At 42.7% G+C, this 20,994-nt stretch overlaps 1 protein-coding gene across 5 annotated transcripts in view; it reads left to right on the forward strand.

The window, feature by feature from the left end:
* Positions 1–5,805: 5,805 nt before the first annotated feature.
* The window catches only part of ARID1B (AT-rich interaction domain 1B), a 410,652-nt gene continuing 395,463 nt past the window's right edge, over positions 5,806–20,994 (forward strand). For all 5 annotated transcript variants that reach the window (XM_070043437.1, XM_060283285.1, XM_060283284.1 and 2 more), the window contains exon 1: positions 5,806–7,428. In XM_070043437.1, coding sequence (XP_069899538.1) covers positions 5,809–7,428 — 1,620 coding nt within the window. In that variant the 5' untranslated portion in view covers positions 5,806–5,808. The remainder of the gene's footprint in view (positions 7,429–20,994) is intronic.

A 20,994-nucleotide genomic window follows, 5' to 3' on the forward strand; every position in this document is an offset into this window, starting at 1 on the left:
TTCTCCTCACTTTTCGGTTGTCAGTCCCAGCCACGTTTCCTCCGGGAAGGCTTCCCTCGGGCCCCAGTCTACGTCAGCTTCTTCGTTTATTTCCCTCATAGAACCCTGGCATCTTTCCTTCCGAGCACGTTATCTCTGTGCAATTTGACACTTATTAGTGGGATCATTTGATTAATGTCGAGCTGGTAGACGGTGCAGGAAGTTCCTTACACCCCCCCCCCCGCCCCCCTCAGTGTAGTGCCGCAGAGCCTAGCACAGGGCTGGTGCAGAGTTAGGCAGGGCTCGGCAATGATTTGCTGGCTGGATGGATGAATGAATGAATGAATGGGGTTGAGCCAAGAAGCTACCTTCTCAGCAGCTCCTTGTGGGTTATGCTTTGGGAGGGAAACCTATATCCCACATGGTCCTTGAGAAAGCAGGTCACAGCACCACAGAGAGATGTACAGCTTGAGAGGAGACGTCTGAGGGTCAGAGAAGGGGCCAGGTATAGGCCCCTGAATTTTAAGTCCTATAGTAACATACTACAATGTGGACATTTCCTTTAAGTAAGGGAGAGAAAAAAATATTTATGCTTAACCACTTGGGCATTTCTAGAGGAATGCATTGATAAGCAAATTCCCCAATGAAATTATATCATTTGGTATAACAGCAGCATATCACCAAGCCCTTTGGCCCTTAGAACAATCAGATGACTGTCAGTAATTTGCCCTTAAAGATGCTTACTGATTCCCTTAATGAATTAGGGACAAAGCAATCGAAGATAAGGAGGGTGAAATAAATATCTCGAATGCACTACATTAATGCACATGAGGTATTGTTTGGAATTTATTGTGCTTGATAAGTAGTTTTATTTTAGAAGGTTATATGTACTATGAAGCAATTAATCACATATGACAAAGACGCAGAAGGCCTTCAGCTAGGTCGCTAAAATCTTTCCATAAAATTGAGGTATTAACTCTCCAAATGATTTCCCTTATATTCTTGATTATTACAAAATTACCTCAAATATGTTTACTTCCCAAGTATTTATTTATGAGGAACTAGAGTGGTGTTATCAATAAAGTGCCTTTATGCAAGCAGCAGGTTATCAGTGACAGAAGCCATATAGATGAGTATATGTCACGATGTAATCATAGGTGCTCAATAAGTGATTCTGACGATGGCAAAATGAGGACAATCTTGGGAATAAAGTGAAAGAAATGCCATTGAACACACATTTGTCTAAAAGTTATAGAACATTTCTAAACTAGGCTGTAATAAAAAATTTTATTACACATCATTCAAAATGTGGACAGTCCAGTATAAGATACATAGTACAGTGTTCCAAAATGTATTAAGGAAATAAATGTAATTTATTTCACTGCTGTTACTATGTTTCTAGGGACTTTGGAGAGAAACTGTAGTAGCCTAATGGTAAACCTGACTTAGGGTTCTGGAAGTCTAGCTCCAACATTGGTGGGTTCCCAGCATCATGTCAAAGCCGTGCCAGACTGAGTATTAGGGTGAGGTGCCCAGCTGATGGCAGCCAACAGGGCAGACCTGCAGGGAAGGTTGTTAGGTGGGGAAGCCTGAACTTACTTCTTTCCTGGCCAGATCCTCTATGATGTTTCAGGGCAGCCCTAAGTATGTTTTAGGTAATAGTTTCTCTCTCCTGTTGAGGACAGGACGAAGGTAATATTTATCTTTTTATTCTCAGGGAATGTCACAAAGTGGATTCTAGATAAGTTTGTTGGAAAAAAAAAAAGTGTAGTTTATCCCTATCCCCATGGAGGTTTATTATCCCCACTATAATATTCTTAGTAAATATAGTAGCGCTATTGTTAGTCAGAGTCCCCAGATTTACTTAAATTTTTTCTTGCCTAGATTTTTTTCAAATCCTAATTGTTTTGTGTCCTAAACTTATGGGCCACTATTAAATTTGCATAGTTGTTTCAAGCCAAATGCTACATCCCGTATCTTGCGTTTACTTAGTTATTCACTGCCAACGTCTAAATCAGAGACGTGAAAAGGACAATTGTTTAGTGCTCTTTAAAGTCGCTGACCAAGATTAGTAGGGAAATCCCATTAGCTCCATTCATTGCATTTCTCATAAATCTAAAAGGAAAGCAAGTATCCAAAGCCTTATTCTTTAATAGTTCTTACTTGTAAAACCTTGACAGGGCTTTATTCTAAATTGCTTCCAAATGATGCAAAGAATACTGAGAAATATGATGGGTAGTGAATTGTGATAGTTTCAGTTGTCGAATAAATAACCAGAACACTAAAAGGGGACTAATCTTAAAGCAAACAGGATGATGGGCTACGATGAGGCAAAAAGAACAGAACCGTGGCATTCTTAAACTACCATCTGGCTCAATCCTCTGTAAGTGGGCAAGTTTGAAGAGCCTTTTATTCACTGCCCTAAAACTTATTCAAAGGAAATTGTATTTGAATATTAATTTTTCATATAGTTAAAAAAACCTCACCAAACCCAACCCCATTTTTGTAGCCAAAAAGTAATGTTTAACAAAGTAATGGGTGACCCTCTGGCTAAACATGAAGGCGTGGGGCAACCTTGGCTGCAGGCGTGGAGAGGCCACTCTGCAGCTTTTGGGCCTTCACTTCCTGGGCTCCTTCGTGGCTGGAGTAACTTATTAAAGTTGTCACCATGGTTTGAAATTTAGGCAAGAGGTGTAAAAATAAAAAATTCGTTAGGAAAAGAGTACGCGGTGATTTCTAGTATTTTATTTTACATTAAAAAATACTGTAGAATTGCCATATAGGATAATTGAGGCAACTGGCACAGTAGAAACCATAATTTATAGTTCAAGTTGTGCTTTTGTGAAATTGTGAACCTATTTCATCACTTTCTCACAGACCCCTGACAACTGTGATTGCATTTAAGCCCTGGATTTTTAAATGAAACTGTTAAGAGGCTTTTGTTTTCCCCGAGAAGGTGTGTTTGAGAAGCCTAAGTTGAATAAATAGGAGCCCACTACTTATCTTCAGCAAGACGCTTTTAAAAAAGGTATTTTAGCATTCTCTGTGGTTTAAGAGACAAAACCAAGTCCTGCTGGCTTTGTGTGTTGTGCTTCTCTTACAGACTGCAGTGCCTTCTGTCTGCTTTAGGGTGTGGCATCTGCCATTGGGGAGGAGAAACTGGCATGTGTCGCCTTTTATAGCAGACTGATTTCATTGTGCTGGGGGCCTCTATTTCATAGCCTCTTGGCTCCAATCTTCTAGTTGACTTGCTGAAGCAAAAGGAATTAAAAGAGATTTCGACCTACATACCTAATTTTTTTTTAAGTTTCATGATTTTTCTATATGAAAAAAATTTTTTTAAAAGGGCCAGAGGTGAACTTGGTGACTCATTTTCCCTTTTTAGGATTAGTTGTGAAAATAAGCCACAAAATACGGCTACACTTGTACAAACTGACTTTGATGTATTTTATCAGTTTGAAAAAATGCATTTTTATGATTATATCTATATATTTAGTTTGACTATAAATGTTTAAAAGCATACATATGTAATGGATTTTAGAATATATGTATAAACACATATACACAAAACAGACATATTTATATTTGCATATGAAAAACTTTAAAAATTCAACTTATGTGGTATAATCATATAATTAGTATGTATTTGAATATATAGAGGGAGAAAATCCAGGACAAAGTGTCAAAGAGGCACACTAACAAAGATGTAGTATTCTCTTGGCAAAAACTGATGAATGATTTGGCATGAATTTACCTTACGGTTCTGTTATTCTCTCTTACACATGATGATATAACTCCTGTTTTCCAGTTGTTTGCAATTTGTTGAATGCAAATTTGTGGTTTCTACACTCTGTAATGACCCTTGGGTGTGCACCTGATTCCCCTTCCCCCAATCAGTCACCAGTTTTTCACATCTATCATTTTCTATTTAGTCACGTAACATATTTACACTCGGTCAAGCAAACAAAAATAACCACTGCAGTTGAAATAAACTAAAATAGCCTTTATGGAAAGCTAAAGAATGAGATGATTTTAGAAAGCTACATTCTACCAAAATCATATGTATCATTTCAGCTAGCAGGACTTCTTGAAAGCTCTGGTTTCAAGTGCTTTCTCTCCATGAAAACTGAGTCCACACTAGTACACTAGTACAACTGAGCTATTGTTCAGGTTAAGAAGTCCTGCTTTTGAAGATATTCAAGATGTTACCAGGTGACAAATTCACAATAATAAAAACATTTAAAGCATCAAAAAGTGATAGAATAATGGATAGTATTTTTTTTAAAAAAAAACAAAGCGTGAAACGTTTTTGCTCTAGGATTAGATTCGACGGATTTATATCATTACTGATCTTACGTTTATTAAATATAACATGTATTTCTTTTAGTTTTGTTTCACATCACTTAGAAATGAACCCGTATCAAGAGGGTTAATTGTGCACATAACCTCTGAAATAGGGGGAAAGGCATCATACAGATTTATGAAGACAAGAGATAAACCTTAGCTATTATGCTGCCAATAGTTAAATTTCCACGTGCAAGCTGTTGGGAGCATAAGGCACCACTCTACATATTTGAGGACGTTCCCTTCAGAGAGAAGACAGACAAGTGCATTGCAGGAAAAATGCTCCTCTGGGACTACTTCGTGTTTTCGTTGATAAGCCTACGTACACACATAAGATGCCTTAAAAAAAAGTTATATCAACGTTATCTTTGGGCAGGTGCAGTCAATAATAAGCATATATTGAGTACCTGCTGTGTACAGGGCACAGCGCTCCGGGAATGTGCTAACCTTCACTTAAACTCTTCCCTAATTTTGCAGTTTGAAGAAGTTGTGGGAAATACGCTGATGGCCCTAAATCAAGGGAGAGAGACTAACATTCTGAAAAATTACATAACTCTTGGGAGAGGCAGTACTTTTGCACAGATTGCCCAAATATTTTCTTTCTCCGCCGGCTCGTCGTAACCTTTGGGGCCAGCGGACAACTTTGTTCCTCAGCCCTTCTCCCTCTTTTGTCTGCTCGTCAGACTCGTTTTCCACCTTTGTATCGGGCCTTTTAGACGTGAAAACAAACACGCGAACGCCCGGTTGGCAAGGAGACGGAGGCACGAGGGGAAAGTGCAGGCTCCAGTTGCCCCACGCCGCCGCCGCGCTCCGGGCGCCTGCGGCGCCTCCCGAGCCCTCGGCCCGGGGCCGCCGGTGCCCGCGAGGGTGCGCCCGGGCGGGCGCAGGGCCCGGCGGGCGGGCGGGCGGGCGGGCGGCGGCGGCGGCCGCGGCCCGGGCCGAGTCCAGTCCGCGTTTTGCGAGTGCGCGCGAGTAATCAGAGAGAAGTGGATAATAGTTGCTCGGGCTCGCTCGGCTCCCTCTCATGCCATGCTGGGCCCGATAGGCTCAGTCAGTCGTGTATTTACCCATATCCGGGTTAGAGAGGAAAAGAGAAAAGTTTCATTTAAACCTGAACTAAAAACTTTCACCATGAAATCACACAGCGAGAACAGGCCCAGACCGTAAGGCGTGACTCCCGGTTCGGCTCCGGTGGGGCCTGTGGAGGGGGAGGGGGCTCGCTCGATTCCCGTCGGGGCGTGCGGATGCGCACAGGAGGGGCTGCTGACTAAAAAGTGGGTTTTATTGTCTCCCCCCCCGCCCCCCGCCCGGCCTCGCCACGCCGCGGCGATCATGGCCGCGCGGGCAGCAGCGGCGGCAGCGGCGCGGGCGCGGGCTGGCAGCGGCGAGCGGGGGGCGCCCCCCGGGCCGCGGCCGGCGCCCGGGGCCCGGGACCTAGAGGCGGGGGCGCGCGGCGCGGCGGCGGCGGCGGCGGCACCGGGACCCATGCCGGGGGGCGGCGGCGACGGCAGCGGCCTGAATAACGTGCACCACCACCCCCCGCACCCCCGTCACGAACTGAACATGGCCCATAACGCGAGCGCGGCGGCCGGCGCCGCCAGCGCTAACAGCGCCAAGAGCGGCGGCTCCGAGGCGGCTCTCAAGGAGGGTGGAAGCGCCGCCGCGCTGTCCTCCTCCTCCTCCTCCTCCGCGGCGGCGTCCTCCTCTTCCTCCTCGGCGGGCCCGGGCTCGGCCATGGAGACGGGGCTGCTCCCCAACCACAAACTGAAAACCGTTGGCGAAGCCCCCGCCGCACCGCCCCACCAGCAGCACCACCACCACCACCATGCCCACCACCTGCACCACCATGCCCACCACCTCCACCGCCACCACCACGCACTACAACAGCAGCTAAGCCAGTTCCAGCAGCAGCAGCAGCAGCGGCAGCAGCATCCCATTTCCAACAACAGTCTCAGCGGCGCGGGCAGTGGCACGGCTCAGCCCGGTCCCGACATGGAGCAACCGCAACATGGAGGGGCCAAGGACAGTGCCGGGGGCAGCCAGGCCGAGCCCCCGGGCCAGCCTCTGCTGAGCAAGCCGGGCGACGAGGACGACGCGCCGCCCAAGATGGGGGAGCCGGCGGGCGGCCGCTACGAGCAGCCGGGCCTGGGCGCCCTGGGCGCGCAGCAGCAGCCGGTCGCCGTGCCCGGGGGCGGCGGCGGCGTCGGCGGCGGCGGCGTCGGCGGCGGCGTCGGCGGCCCGGCGGCCGTCTCGGAGTTTAATAATTACTATGGCAGCGCTGCCCCAGCTAGCGGCGGCCCCGGCGGCCGCGCTGGGCCTTGCTTTGATCAACATGGCGGACAACAAAGCCCCGGGATGGGGATGATGCACTCCGCCTCAGCTGCCGCCGGAGCCCCCAACAGCATGGACCCCCTGCAGAACTCCCACGAAGGGTACCCCAACAGCCAGTACAACCATTATCCGGGCTACAGCCGGCCCAGCGCGGGCGGCGGCGGCGGCGGCGGCGGAGGAGGAGGAGGAGGCAGCGGAGGAGGAGGAGGAGGAGGAGGAGGAGGAGCAGGAGCGGGAGCTGTGGCGGCGGCGGCCGCGGCGGCGGCGGCGGCAGCAGCAGCAGGAGGCGGCGGCGGCGGCTATGGGGGCTCGTCCTCGGGGTACGGGGTGCTGAGCTCCCCCCGGCAGCAGGGCGGCGGCATGATGATGGGCCCCGGGGGCGGCGGGGCCGCAAGCCTCAGCAAGGCGGCCGCCGGCGCGGCGGCGGGGGGCTTCCAGCGCTTCGCCGGGCAGAACCAGCACCCGTCGGGGGCCACTCCGACCCTCAACCAGCTGCTCACCTCGCCCAGCCCCATGATGAGGAGCTACGGCGGCAGCTACCCGGACTACAGCAGCCCCAGCGCGCCGCCGCCGCCGCCGCCGTCGCAGCCCCAGTCCCAGGCGGCGGCGGCGGGGGCGGCGGCGGGCGGCCAGCAGGCGGCCGCGGGCATGGGCTTGGGCAAGGACATGGGCGCCCAGTACGCCGCTGCCAGCCCGGCCTGGGCGGCCGCGCAACAAAGGAGCCACCCGGCGATGAGCCCCGGCACCCCCGGCCCGACCATGGGCAGATCCCAGGTAACCCCCGCGCCGGCCGGGCCTGCTTCCGCCGCGGCGGCCTCGCCGCGCGCCGCGAGCCCTAGTTTCTTTCTTTCCGCGTACTTTTTCTGCGTCTTCTGCCGGGGGAGGCGGGGGCGAGGCGCCCAAAGCCATTTTAACTCGCGGCTGCCTCCCTCCGAGGCCGGGCGGTGCACAGGGTCGGACTGCGCGGCGCGGGGGCCGGGGCCTGGGGAGGGGGTCTCTCCGAGGCCCGGGACGCGCGCCGTGATCGCCGGTCGCCGGGCACCCGCCTCGCCACCCCACCCCGGGCGCCGAGCCGCGCGTGCGGGAGTCGGGGCCCGCGCTGCGGGGAAGCCGCGTGGGCGCTGGGGACCGTTCGGGCAGCTCTTTCAACAAAATAGGCGCTCCCGGCCAGTAGGGTCTGGGGAGGAATATTGACTCCCTCGTCTCGGTTAGCGCCAACAATGAGCGAGAACTGGGAAAAGAATGAGGAACTTTGTCCTCCCTCCGGCCACACTGCGTTGCCTCTTAGCTCACAAGGTGAAGGCAGGAAAAATAGGTTAGCTTTGTGGCAGCCTGGTGTGTGTTTCGTAGTTGTGCCTAGCCATTCGGGGATATTCGATGCGGGCTTTGAGTTTAAGCGTTTAGTAGCAGCAGTCGTACCCACATTTACAACGATGTGAAGCTCAAAAAATCCAAAAATATATCGATCCATTCCTAAGAATAGCCGGGAAATCCATTATTTGGCTTGCAGGCTCCTTGAAAGGAGTCACCTTCAACAGATAGGCTGTGTTAAAGGAACACATTCCGGTTGAATTGAACTTATTTTGATCGTGGATTAGGCGTACATTTTATTCAGCGAACCCAGGGAAGTAGCAGACCAGTGCAAATTGATCTTTTTGGATCGGATTTATTTGGATTTTTAATTTCCTGTCACCCAAGTCTTGCAGCGTTGTTAGGAAGTGTCCTGCACTCTTGCTGTTTCTTGCTCGTAGGCTGAGCCTAAAGACTTGACTTGATCTCCTTTGCAAGGTTTGGAATTTGAATTGTGGAGGTAAACTGGCTGTAATAGTCTCCAGACAGCTGCCTCTGAGTTGACATCTAATCTGCCATCTGATTGGCTCCCCTCTCACCATTGGGCATTTAGCACTGCTGATGTAAATAGAAGTGCTGAGCAGTACAGTCACAAAAATTCTTGCCACAAATAATAACTGAGCTCTATTACAAGCAGATGTAAGGTTGAATATTATTTAAAGCTTAAATTATTCTACATCATAGTTACTAATAGAGGATTAAATACATAGAAACATTATGCTGGTGTCCAGGATTGGGCATTTACAAAATCCAGCTCTTTGACAGTCTCAGCAGGGCCATTCACTTCAATTGTAGGGTGAGGATATGGCAATTGAAAAATAATTAAACCAAGAATTTTACTAATTTTTGGATTTGTAAAGCTTTTATAAAAGTACCCTTTATGGATTAAACCATGGAAAAAATTTGAATTATGTCATCACATGTGGTTTAATGTAAAATTAAAATTTATATCATTAAAAATGTCAAGATTCTGATATCCAACAATATCTTTTAGTAGTATTTAATTAGCTTTATAACAAGATTAAATCTATGTTTCTAGTAAGTTGTGTTTTAACAGTTCTGATTGTTTTAAGCTGTTGGTGGATGAGAAGTTTTAGTTAGAATTGACATTATGTTTAAGAAAACATGAAGTGAGGAAGCTATATAATAATTTTTGCAGACAACAGTTAGTTAAAAGGGAAGAAATGGATGTTCTTGCGAAATTTAAAAAATCATTTTACATTTGCTTCTGCTTTGGAAGCAAATGCCCCAGGAATCTTTTTTTTCCCCCTTGATTATTTTGCTAGGTTAGGTAATGTGAACCTTATTTGAACTGCTCACACAATGTTTTAGGGAAACTATATTACATGCAAGTTGTGCTGGGTATGTTTCTTCCAAATAATTTTACTTTCATAGACATTACAATTTTTTAAACTTTCAGAGCATTAAAATATGTTAGAAAGGAATAATGGGGGTTGTAATATATATTTTTACTCAGCTCATTTATTTTAGGAAGGTGTATTTTAATAATAACCATATCTTAGATGAGAGACCTGTCAGAGTGAATGCAGTACTGAATTTAACAGATAATCATGCGAATCCCAGGCTGAGGACGTTGGTGTCCACTCCTTTCTAATCTTTAGTTAGTGGAATTTTACTTTTAATAATAATGTGTTTTCCTATTCTTCATAGAAAACTTGGAATTTCAATTTTTATGATTTGTACAGGTAAAAACATAGAAAAACCTTGTGTAAATAAACCCATGTAATTTTAAAAAGATTTGCTTTGTCAACTTCCTTTTAAAGGGACAGTTTAGAATTCACATCTCTGTAAACTAGAAACCAGGATGATAGAGGCAGATGTAGGTCGGGGTTGCTTTACGCTATTTTTTCGTAATGGAACCAATTATTTTAAGTATTTTGTTTTCTTGGAATGAGAGTGAATTCATTATGTCCCCAGTATGACCCTTGGGAATAGCTTTTTTATTTTTGAGGGGGAAGAAAAATGATGGGCATGTGACCTAGATTCACAGATTTCTTTTAGGTACCACCGTTTAACATGTGGAATGTGTCTCTTTTTTATATTTTTTCTTTTTGGAAGGCTGGTATCATTTAATATTTGTTGTGACAGTTATCCTAAGGAACAGTCGTTTGTCCAGAATATTAAATTACTGCATAACTATAGGTCATGAAGTACTATTAAATTTTCTTGTGGCTTTTAACACATTTAGTTTCATTTTTGATTTTAGGAATGGTTTACATTGGGTGGCAAATGTTTTTGTAATTGAGAACAAAACATGTGCGTATATTGTAACGGGAGGGTCTTTTTAAAAAGTGAAATAAGGCATTTTACGATACAGTTTGTTAGTAGGTTTCTGTGAGATAAAGTATTCAGATAAAGCAATCTCAAAAGAAATACTGAGGTCTGCTCACATAACTAAGATTTTATGATGTCCACATTTGTGCTGAATTTCATTAATGCTATTTTAAATTTAGTTTTATATAATATAATACAATGTAATTTAAAAAAAAGCTTTATCTGCCATTAAAAGAAAAGTGATTAGCTGACTTACAAAGCAGGAAGTTACAGGCTGGTTCCTGATTACCTTAAAATTTGTATAAGGTACATTATAGCACTTCCCACTTTGCCCACTCAGTGCAGTGTTACCCTATGTGATATGTTAAATCTTGTAAACAAATATTTGTGGCCTAAATTGATATATTTGCCAAGGTATGACTGGCCAGCTGCTCCATCGTCAGAAGAGGTGGAATTGACAACTGTGTTTCATAGAAAAGGTTTACCATTTAAAAAACAAAGAAAATATAACAAAAATGTCTGTAGTTGTCTGATTTTCTGTATTATTTGGAATGAAATTATGCATAGCTTAAAATTGTTTTCATTGGTGATCTTGATTTCTGTGTACTTTTGGCAGTGTGTTGTTTTTTAATGGCAACTACTCTGTAAGACAGCTATCACTTAAATTTACGTTTATATTAACACAAAATCGATAAGTATGTTCCAGGGAGCAACATATTCTTACCTTGCATCTATGAAGAGAAACCCTATTCCCTCGTTTTTCTTTGGTTTTGTTTTTTATCTATATTTAGGAATGAATTTTTGGCAAAGCTTTTTAGACTTGTTCCATTTTTCCCATGCCATGTTGTATCAGAAGTATTAGAATTGTGTTGTGGATATGGAAATATTCCAAATCACACTTAGACACTTGTAGTAATGAACAAGCCTCTAAATATCGTTTTCTTTCATTAGAACTAAGAGAGTAACATCTTCACTCTGGTATAAAAACAGTATTAATTCTGGCTTGAGAACCGATTTAAAAAATGTAAGACAATGTAGAGGAAGTCTCTTAATATAAAACTCGGTAGTTTTATTAGACATAGACACATTTTAAAGAAAACAGGTGTAACAATGTGGTTGAATTTTCAGTTCTATTTCTTATTAATGGACTTTATTACTTTATAATTTGGAGCAGGGTGTATCTAAAACAATGACTTCTGATGTAATAGGAACTTACTTATTTCCCTAGGATAAATACCAGTGTGACAGGCAAACCAAAAAGATGATCATTTCGTTTATTTAACCCTATCCTCTCCTAGGGAGAAAGTAGTTTCGTTTAAAGTTTTTGGGGGTTCTATGAAATTTTGCTACTTATGTTGAAAACTGACTTGGAAATGTATATTTTGGATGTATTGGCATAGGAAAATGTATTAGCTTTTTGCCTAGTGTCCTCAATTGAGAGGTTTTTCTTCCTACTCTCCGGGACACTGATACTGCTCAGTTAATGGATCTGTGTGCTTTGATCGTATTTGAGGAAAAGGAACTAGAATTTCACTTGTGTCACTTTCATTTTGGGCTGTGTGTAGATGTATAAATTTGAGTCTTATATTTGTGTTTGAAAGAACTCTTGTGTGTTACTTAAAACAACAGATTTATGGAGGCTCAAAACGAGTATTAAAAAAACTCAAGTTCCATGAACATTTTTGCAATATTTAGATTTTCAAAATGGATATTACAAAAATTTATGACATTTTACAATCTTCTTTATACTTAAGGACCACATCCACATGCTAGGCCTTGTTGGAATTGGGTAGATTTTGATCATATGCCTTTTCAGAGGTGTCCTTTCTTTATCAGGATATTGGTGCAGATTCTCTGTGGCTATGTAAAGGAGAGTTGCACAGTTGCTGTGTATGCATGCTTGAGGCAGAGGAATCCCAGGTCCTAGTTCCCTGTAGTGTTGGGGGAAACTACCAGGCAAAACTGCTCATCCACCAAGGGTACATTTATGTAGATGTACAACTATTACACAGTATTGCTTTTTCCAGTTTGGAGGTTGTTTATGTAAGACTTAAGTGGCCCTTTTTGGTTTAATTCAGTGGTTGAGTGAATTAATTTTGATCTAAAATCTTGGTATATGTTAGTGACTTTTTCTCTTAGAAATCTGATGAAAAGAAAATGACTTAGGTATAATTACCTAAGTATCATTTATTGTCCAGTTATTTTGCTTTATGCCATTGGAATGAATGGAATTGTTGATATATGTATATAATAGTTTCAACAATTCACGTTAATTGAATGAGTGAGTTTATCAAAGTAAAATATGTGTTTCTACAGTAAATTTTCAACAAATATGTTCTATTTTCAAAGTCTTTAACTTGGAGTAATTCTAAGAAAACTGTTTCCTTAGATTTACTTAATTGAATAGGAAGGATCCAGTGGCCGGTTTTTTTTAAACCACTTCTGAATGGGTCAATGCCAAGGATATTAGAAGGCTACTGAGTTTGACAGGTGAACTAATGATGAAATTGATTTGTTTCTTGAGTGATATTTATTGCTAGGAAAGAGACGAAACCCTTAAAATCTTAAGCATATCTGATTTACCCATAGACTCTTATTTTTGGTAGATGGCAGCAGAATCTGGAGTACATCTGTCACAGCAAGGCAGTCCTTCTGAATTGAACTAGATTTGGCCTCTTTAACTACATTCTGTAGGATGCACTTCTCAGTGTCTCCTTGGGCCTTGATGAAAGATGAAACTTGAGAATCAGACGAGAAGTCATTCCTTATTAGGTGACTCTGGAAGGGAAGCCATATTTGATGAAATCCAGGAGAAAATTCTAGGCCATGTTTTTTTTTCTTCTGTGTGGGATGCTAAAAAAGTTATATATATGTGTATTTTTTTGATAGTGGCAAAATATACATAACATAAAATTTACCAGTTTAGGTGTAAAGTTCAGTGGCGTTAAATACATTCACATTGTTGTGCACCCCATCCTTTCCAGGACGTTTTCATCCTCCCAAATTGAAATAAAAAAATTTTTCTTCCCTTTCTTCATGTCAGAATTTAAAATTGTTAGTTATTAACATGTAAGTAAAATAAGCTTATTTTTATAACCATTAATCTTGCCACTTCATAGTTTATGAGTAAATCCTTCCTCAGAGGAACACTAATGGTGTTTTTGGTTTGTTTGTTTTTAGTTCATTACTTCCAATTCTAACTTTAGGTTCGTCTTCCCAGGTTTTGTCAATTTGGAAATGTGCATTGTGTAGGTTAGTTGTTTCATTGTCAGTTATGTCATTAACAGCTGAAAAGCAGCTTTTTGAAGGCTTTCTGTTTAAAGGTTTGAGGTACTTTGTTGAGAGAAGTCTGGGACTTTGTTAAATAATAGGATATGGAAATGAACTGTTAGCACGATCATTTTCCCCTTATTTCTCATCTTTTGCATTTTTAGCCTCTTTAAAAAATTATTGGTTTTATCTTTCTACTATTAGCGGAAATCAATTGTAATGATAATTTTTTAAAAAAGGGTATTTTAAGTGTTGGGGCATCTCACCCTCCCAACCTAGAGCAAACAACCAATCCACGTGATGCTGTGTCCTTTTTCATAGTGTTCTGTGCCCCAAATTTATGCTTCCCTCCCTCATGTTTTTAATTTGTAGTCCTCTGCAAAACTGCAGAAATTCTTTGCAGGTGGAAAAATTCCTAAATTAAGATGATTGGTCTCTTAATTAAATTTTCGAGGCAGCTGCAAAGGGATACTTCTTGGAATCTGGTTAGTCTTTCCTGTGAACAGGCTTTTTGTGTGTAAAATATTGGGATTGCATTTTAGTTACTGTTGATGCTGATATGCAGTCACATCTTTATATGACCAGTTATGTACTTTAACACCAGAGTCCATAGAGGGCACAGAGAAAATGAACCGTGATTAAAGAGCTTGTGCCGGGAAGCAACAATTACTTCTTAAGGTGTAAGCATTTACCATTTGTGTATGCTGTGAGGTGTATGTTAGGTAAATATATCTACTACAGACTATCAATTGGCAAATATTTATTGAGCAGCCATTTTCTTAATCAGCCGTGTGCCAGACCCAGATGATAGCCAGAGTGTGGGGATCATTGCTGCTCCTGTGTGCAGTTCAGGCCAGAGACATCCTGCCAAAGCCTGCTCTCCCTGTACCTGGGCTTGGTATTTTTGGCATGGTCGTTGACTTAGAACTGGCTCATTTAAACAAAGTGCAAACAGCAACCATGTGGGTCAGCCGTCTTCTTGGGTAGGGGAGTAGATTTTGGCAAAACAAATAATTGTAGATTGTTGTGATATAGTTGAGGTGAGCTAATGACTCTTCCGTTGCTACCAATCAATTGCTGGCTTGGTGCCAGAGCACGATAGCGATCTACTACAGAAAATGATAACTAAAAGAAGGAAAATATGATGTCTTTGAAATTTATGTAGAGTGGTTCTTTTTCTTTTTCTCAGTTTTCTACATTATACAGGCTCTTGGGAAAAAAGTTAAAACAGTCTGCTCAGATTTAGGAAGATACTTAGATTGCTAGAGTATTTTTGGTAACTGTTTAAATAATGTATGCTGGCTGAGGAGTAAATTCAGCTACTGCTTCTGGGTCCTGAAATAAACCTTTCAGAAAGCAAGGCATTGGTGATTAGTGGAGGATGTTCCAGAATCCTTAGTATCTCCTGTTTCTTTTTGTGATGAGTATCTGAGAAATGAAACCACTCACCATACTTCATAGTCTAATTTTGAAATGCTTGGTAATTCTAGAATGTGTCTAGAATTTGGCATATAATTTCTGAAATTTTAAGAAGCAGATTTTAAGATTCAGTGATCATGTATTTATATATACAAGCTGTAAACCCATTTTACTATCCTTTAACGTATCTGCTACCTGTTGGTATTTTTAATAATAAGTTTACTTTACCCAATGAATTATAACTGACCTTGGAAACGGAAATGTAAAACATTGCTACTGCTGAGTAAGTATCTTTCTGAAGAAGCAGACAAATTCCTAAGGGAGCTGACATGCTTGTTGTGTATTAGTTTATTTCTGTGATTATGAGGATTTATGAGAGAATATGAATATATTGCCAGGTTTCCTGATGTAAGGGAAAGATTGTGGGCTTGGAGTTGGGCAGACCCTTTGATTGATTTGTAGGCTTCAGTGCTCATTTTCTCTGAGACCTGGCAGGGGCTCAGCTTTCTTATCTGTACTGTGGCCTGCTGGGCGGGGTTGTCACTGAGGTCATCTCTGCAAATCCTGTAGCATCCTTACGTGGCACCTCTTCTTTCCCCACCTGTCTGTCCACTGGTGTAGTGAAGCGGGCCTGGGTTCTTGTTCTCTGCCTGGCCCTGCTGCGCTTCAGGGTGTGGTTGAGGACAAGTCCCCGCCTCCATCAGATAGTGACCCTTGGTCCCTCCCAGCTGCAGAGTTCTGTGCAGCTTTGAATTTAAAAGAAAATATACTGCCTAATCAGTTATGCACCACTGAATATCTTATTAAACTACACTAGATCCCAGACGCGTTCAGAGAATATCAACTGAGACCTGTGCAGATGTATAGATTTTGTGAATTCCACTGTAATTTCCCTCAGAAATGTAGTTATGTGCTGATTGGGACTCTTGTAAACAGTTACATGAATTGGTTTTGGTTTACCAATAGCGCGGGGGACTGATGCCATAGGAGCTAAGCCACTGACCCATTCAAGATTCCATGCTATGTATTAGTAAGTTCTGTCCTCGGGCCAAGAGTCATTCCTTTCTTCGGCCTCTTAGACCTTTCCACTTTCATGATCTGCAAAAACGACTGGCTTTTTAGGGGAAGTATTTTTTGCAAAGGAACGAAGTTTAAAAACTTTAAAAATAGGCTTCTTTGAGCTTCTGGGTGGTAGACTTTGGTCTCTCATTAGTTAAGTAACTTGCTTCTGTATCTGCTTCAACTTCACTGAATATATGGTTCAGATTTGGTCCATAGCAAGATTATAATTTACATATCATGGAAGTTTAGGTCTGCTCTCAAACCGGCAAAACAGGGAATGTAAAACCTGAGAATGCCAAGGGCTTGTCTCAAATATGTAGAGAAGAACAGTCTTTCTTTTTTATGCTAAGATATTTAAAAGTATCAGGGACAAAATTTAATTCTGTTATGAACAAATACTTACCGAGCGCCACTTGGTGCTAAGATACAAAGAGTAAATATAACATATGATCCGTAATTTTCCCTGTTGAATTATCATAGACTCCTGGTGTTTTTACAAAGTGGAAATTAAAATGAATGGCTACATTATTTCTTCTGCAGTTCTATGCAGAAAGACTATATCCATCAAAGTGCATCATCTAACAACCTGAAGAGTAGATGATAATACCTTGCAGTCAGAAAGACTATATCCATCAAAGTGCATAATCTAACAATTTGAAGAGTAGATGATAATGTATGTAAACTGAAAATTTCCTGATGAGTGTTATTATACATTTCACTAATTTACGTGGAAGGTCAGTGTACTTGAAGGTTGTTCTTAGGTGCTGTGACATTGATGAGAAAATGATCTTAATTTGGATTTTATTTTGGGTATCATACAGTGATTTTTCTCCTAAAGAAATGACTTTATAATATCAGTATCGTGAAGGATTTAAAATTCAGTTCATTTACCTTCACTGTATTGAACAGCCTTGAAATGTCAGGGCTTTGGGACTATAGGCTTACGTCAGTGTAGCGAGACCTGGGGCATCAGGCAGACGTTTGTGGAGAGCCTACTGTGTGCTTGGCCATTTGTTGGATGATGGATCCCTTGATGAGAAGTCCTGCCCTTTGACTAATTGACGGTGCAGAGACTAAGGACAGGTAGGCATGCTGCACAATACAGCGTAAACAGTTTAGGTGGGACAAGTTTAGATGTTAGAGGGACACCTCGCAGAGACCGGGGTGGGGTAGGAGTAGGAAGACTGTGTAGTACAGCAGGTCGAATAAGCTAAGACCTGGCTGAGGAGCAGAAGTTGACCACGTGAAGAGGCTTGGGGATTAAAGCAAGGGCAAAGGCAAGAGCTGAAGGTGTGGAGGTTAGAGAACCTGAAGGCTGGGCATTTACTACCTGTGTGACCCTGGGCAAGTCGCTTCCCCTCTCTGAGGTTTGTAGCTTCCTCATTTCAAAGGGATGGGAAAGAATACATAACTCATGGAATTCTTGTGAGAAGTAGATTTGATAAGTACTGGTATACTACCTGGCAAGGAAAGGGATGTGTGATAAGGAATTGAAACTAGTTAGGTGTGATTCTGTATTAGTTAATTTAACAAGTTAATTTAACAGCCTATTAGTCTTTCCTCTCAGAACAAATAGGTTAATATTCAAAGCTTATTTCGAATCCAGACAGTGTCAGTTTTTATTGCCCGGTATGTCTTTATCTTGCCAGGTGTTTAGGAAAAGTTATGGAGCAATTTATCACATTTCTAAAATGTCTCCTGTGTTTTCCAATTTTTTTTTTAACAGTCATGTTTTTTAACTGGTAAGGAAAAATAAATTCAGAAGATCGATAATTAGAACATTTAATTTCACCACCATCAACAAACATTTAGTGACCTTGGTGTGTAGTGACCTTGGTGTAGTGACCTACAGGGACACGGTATTAGATAAAAAGATATCCAGAGAATATTGGAACATGGTTAAACATCGTGATGTTCATTGTTTAGCGTAGAGGAATATTCTTAGATTGCTAAGTGAACACTGGCAATTAAAATAAATATAGACAGTTTGTGGTATATTTTTATTTTACTTACTGCTCCATTTAATTAGAAATATGGATTGAATAACTCTGACCTCATAAGCAATCTAAAATTTGAGTTGAAGGAAATTGGTGGTAGGCAGACAGTTTGCAGGTTGATGAAATGGATCTTTTGCTTCCAATTAATTTTTGCCGTATACTAAACAAGTAGTTTATTATTGTTAACTGCTGAAAGTTTTTAAAATTGTAGTAATGTTTGTAACGATGTTGCTGGGTCTGAAACCCACCCTTTTCCCCACTCTTGGTGCCAACTCCCTTTCACTTCATTTGTCTGGATAGAGACAACTCAGGAAATGCCGTGCCCCCAGCAGGCAGAGGCGTGCTTCATGAAGGCTTGGTTTCTCCCCTGGTATCCATTATGTGTGGCAAGACTGTCCTTTCTCCTCCATTGAGATGTTTGTCAGAAGTATGAGCACTTTAAAGCAGGAGTGTTTTACTTTTATTCAACCATTCATTAGTGAAAATAGGATGTGAAAAGCAGTTTTGTGTTTTGTCTTTTACCATGCATTAAGTTCCTGTAATTTTCCACATTGCTATATTATTAGTGAAGAGAGAGAGGAGAATGGAGGGAGAAGATGAATTTTATTTAAGGCAGTTATACTCAGATAACTTGAAGGAATGTGCTTTTTTAGTGTAAATACCCTTTTCTTGGTGTTTCACGGTTCTTTGAAAAACTAATGCAAAAAACTTGTAATCAGCTATTAAGATATTTGAGGCAACTGGTTGTCAATATGTTGAAGTTTTATTCTCGGTGGATCTAGAAATTTCATATAAGCGCATTTTGTGAAGAGGGAGATGTGCCAGCCTGGCTAAACTGGTAAAGCTGAAATCTGAATTTGATTTGCATATGTGGTATTTTTTAGGGACTCGCAAAGTTTCGCACATGAAATAAACTAGGTAGTGTGTATGGCATCACATGATCAAAATATTTTTCCCCTTGCTGCTGCCAGAAGCTATCTATTGCTTTTCAACAATCTTACTTGTTGGGCATCATGCCAAGATGTTTAAGACAACCCCTTACGTGAGCTGTTCCATTCTTAACTTCTTTGACTGAAGAGCCGTGACCTTCACATATGTAGATTAGCCATGTGCTCTGTGAATTGAAACTTGCTGCCTCAGGAAGAAAGGGTTTTTCTTTTTATTCCACTGGGAATTTGACAGCCATTCATCCCTGACCTGGGCAGAGGTAATGCAAGGAAATTGGATTCAAATGGAACGTGGACAGATAACGCAGAGAGGCAGGCAAGCTTACCTCCTTGTCGAGGATGAAACTATCTGTGGTGTGGATAATGTGTTGTTGTGAAGGATCTGAGAAGCAGTAGGTACACGGGGCGGGGGCGACGGGGTAGGGAGAGAGAAATCAGTGTAGGAGTTCCGGAACAATGTCCTTTTAAAATGGGAAAGCGTCATTATGGGCATTTCTAATTAGTTTTGACTCCACTCTTTTTCTCCTAACCTAAATTTTTGAAATCTTTTTCAATTTTTGTTTATTCCTTAATACTACTCGAGAATTAAATAATTTTAATATTGTGGGCAATCATGGGCTTAAATACATTTAATTTAGACGAGTCTTTCAAAAGTAGAAGTCACTAAAAGGTTGGGGAGATGAATGTATCACCCGTGTCTGGAGGAATCAGCGTGTTTGTCTTTGCCTTACAGAATCTTGAAATGAATTGATAGTCATGGACATAGATTTACTCATGTGAGAGTCCTTACTCAGTTTTGTAATGATTAGTAAAAGTAATGAACAGTGAATTAGGGGATTTTTATGAGACAAAACTAGATTTAAAGAATGTTTACCTTTGCTCTGTTAGTAAACATACTTGAAATTAAAGTAAAATTCAGTCTAAATAATAGTTGTGACACTTGATTCGGTTGCTGTGATAGAGCGTTGAGAAGGAAAGTTCTTATAAGAATCCTGCAACTGAAGTGGCACTCCAGCCAGTTTCTTAGAAGGAGGGGATGATGAGGGCAGTCTGAAATTTATGAGCGCTTTTGTGTGGCTTTCAGAGCCCAGCCTTTCCTGTGTACATTAGGGCTTGTGAAATATTATGGGTCAGAGCATCCGTTACGGGCTCTGTGGGAGGCCTTGTTGGTGCCCAGCTCTCTCTGTGGGGTGCAGAAGAGGACGTCTGTGTGGGGAACATGCTTAATGGATACAGTAGACTAAGAGGGAAGGAAAATTATCCTTAACTCGAGGAAGACTTGTTTCTTTACCATATGAGGATTAACAAAAAAATAGGAAAAAGTACCTGGTCATGATCATGCAGAACATGGGGCCTTTCCTGGATTTCTGCTAACGTAGCAGACGTTAGGAGTGATGGTCCATAGGTGGCAGGACTCATGTCTGACCGACATCTTCACGTGCAGTTGGGAAGATGGAGCAGCAGGTGCACCCGCAAAATTACATTAATTCAAGGGCGGAGGTGAGGAGGAATGGCCCGCCCCCCGAAGACAGGGTCATTCTGCCATTGGAGGAGGAGCAGGGCAGGCACGTGACTGAGATCAGAGCGGCCAAGTGCGAGCGGCCTTCCTGGGGAGCGGCCAGCTGGGTGCAGACGAGGCAGGAAAAACGGCAAGGTGGTAGTGAGTCGGCAACCAAATCTTGAGTGATTTTTTTTTTTTGCGGTACGCGGGCCTCTCACTGTCGTGGCCTCTCCCGTTGCGGAGCACAGGCTCCGGACGCGCAGGCTCAGCGGCCATGGCTCACGGGCCCAGCCGCTCCGCGGCACGAACCCGCATCCGCCTCATCGGCAGGCGGACTCTCAATCGCTGCGCCACCAGGGAAGCCCGATTTCTCCTTTTTTTAAAGGGCGACCTGTGTAAGACTGTAGCGTGGCGACACATGAAGCTCTTACAAATAAACTGCTTTCCATTCTCCGCCTCCCGAGTAGAGAAGTGCAGATTCAGAGAAAAATTTTTAGAA

This window comes from Globicephala melas, chromosome 14, assembly GCF_963455315.2.
Source record: "Globicephala melas chromosome 14, mGloMel1.2, whole genome shotgun sequence".
Classification (NCBI taxonomy): Eukaryota; Metazoa; Chordata; class Mammalia; order Artiodactyla; family Delphinidae; genus Globicephala; species Globicephala melas.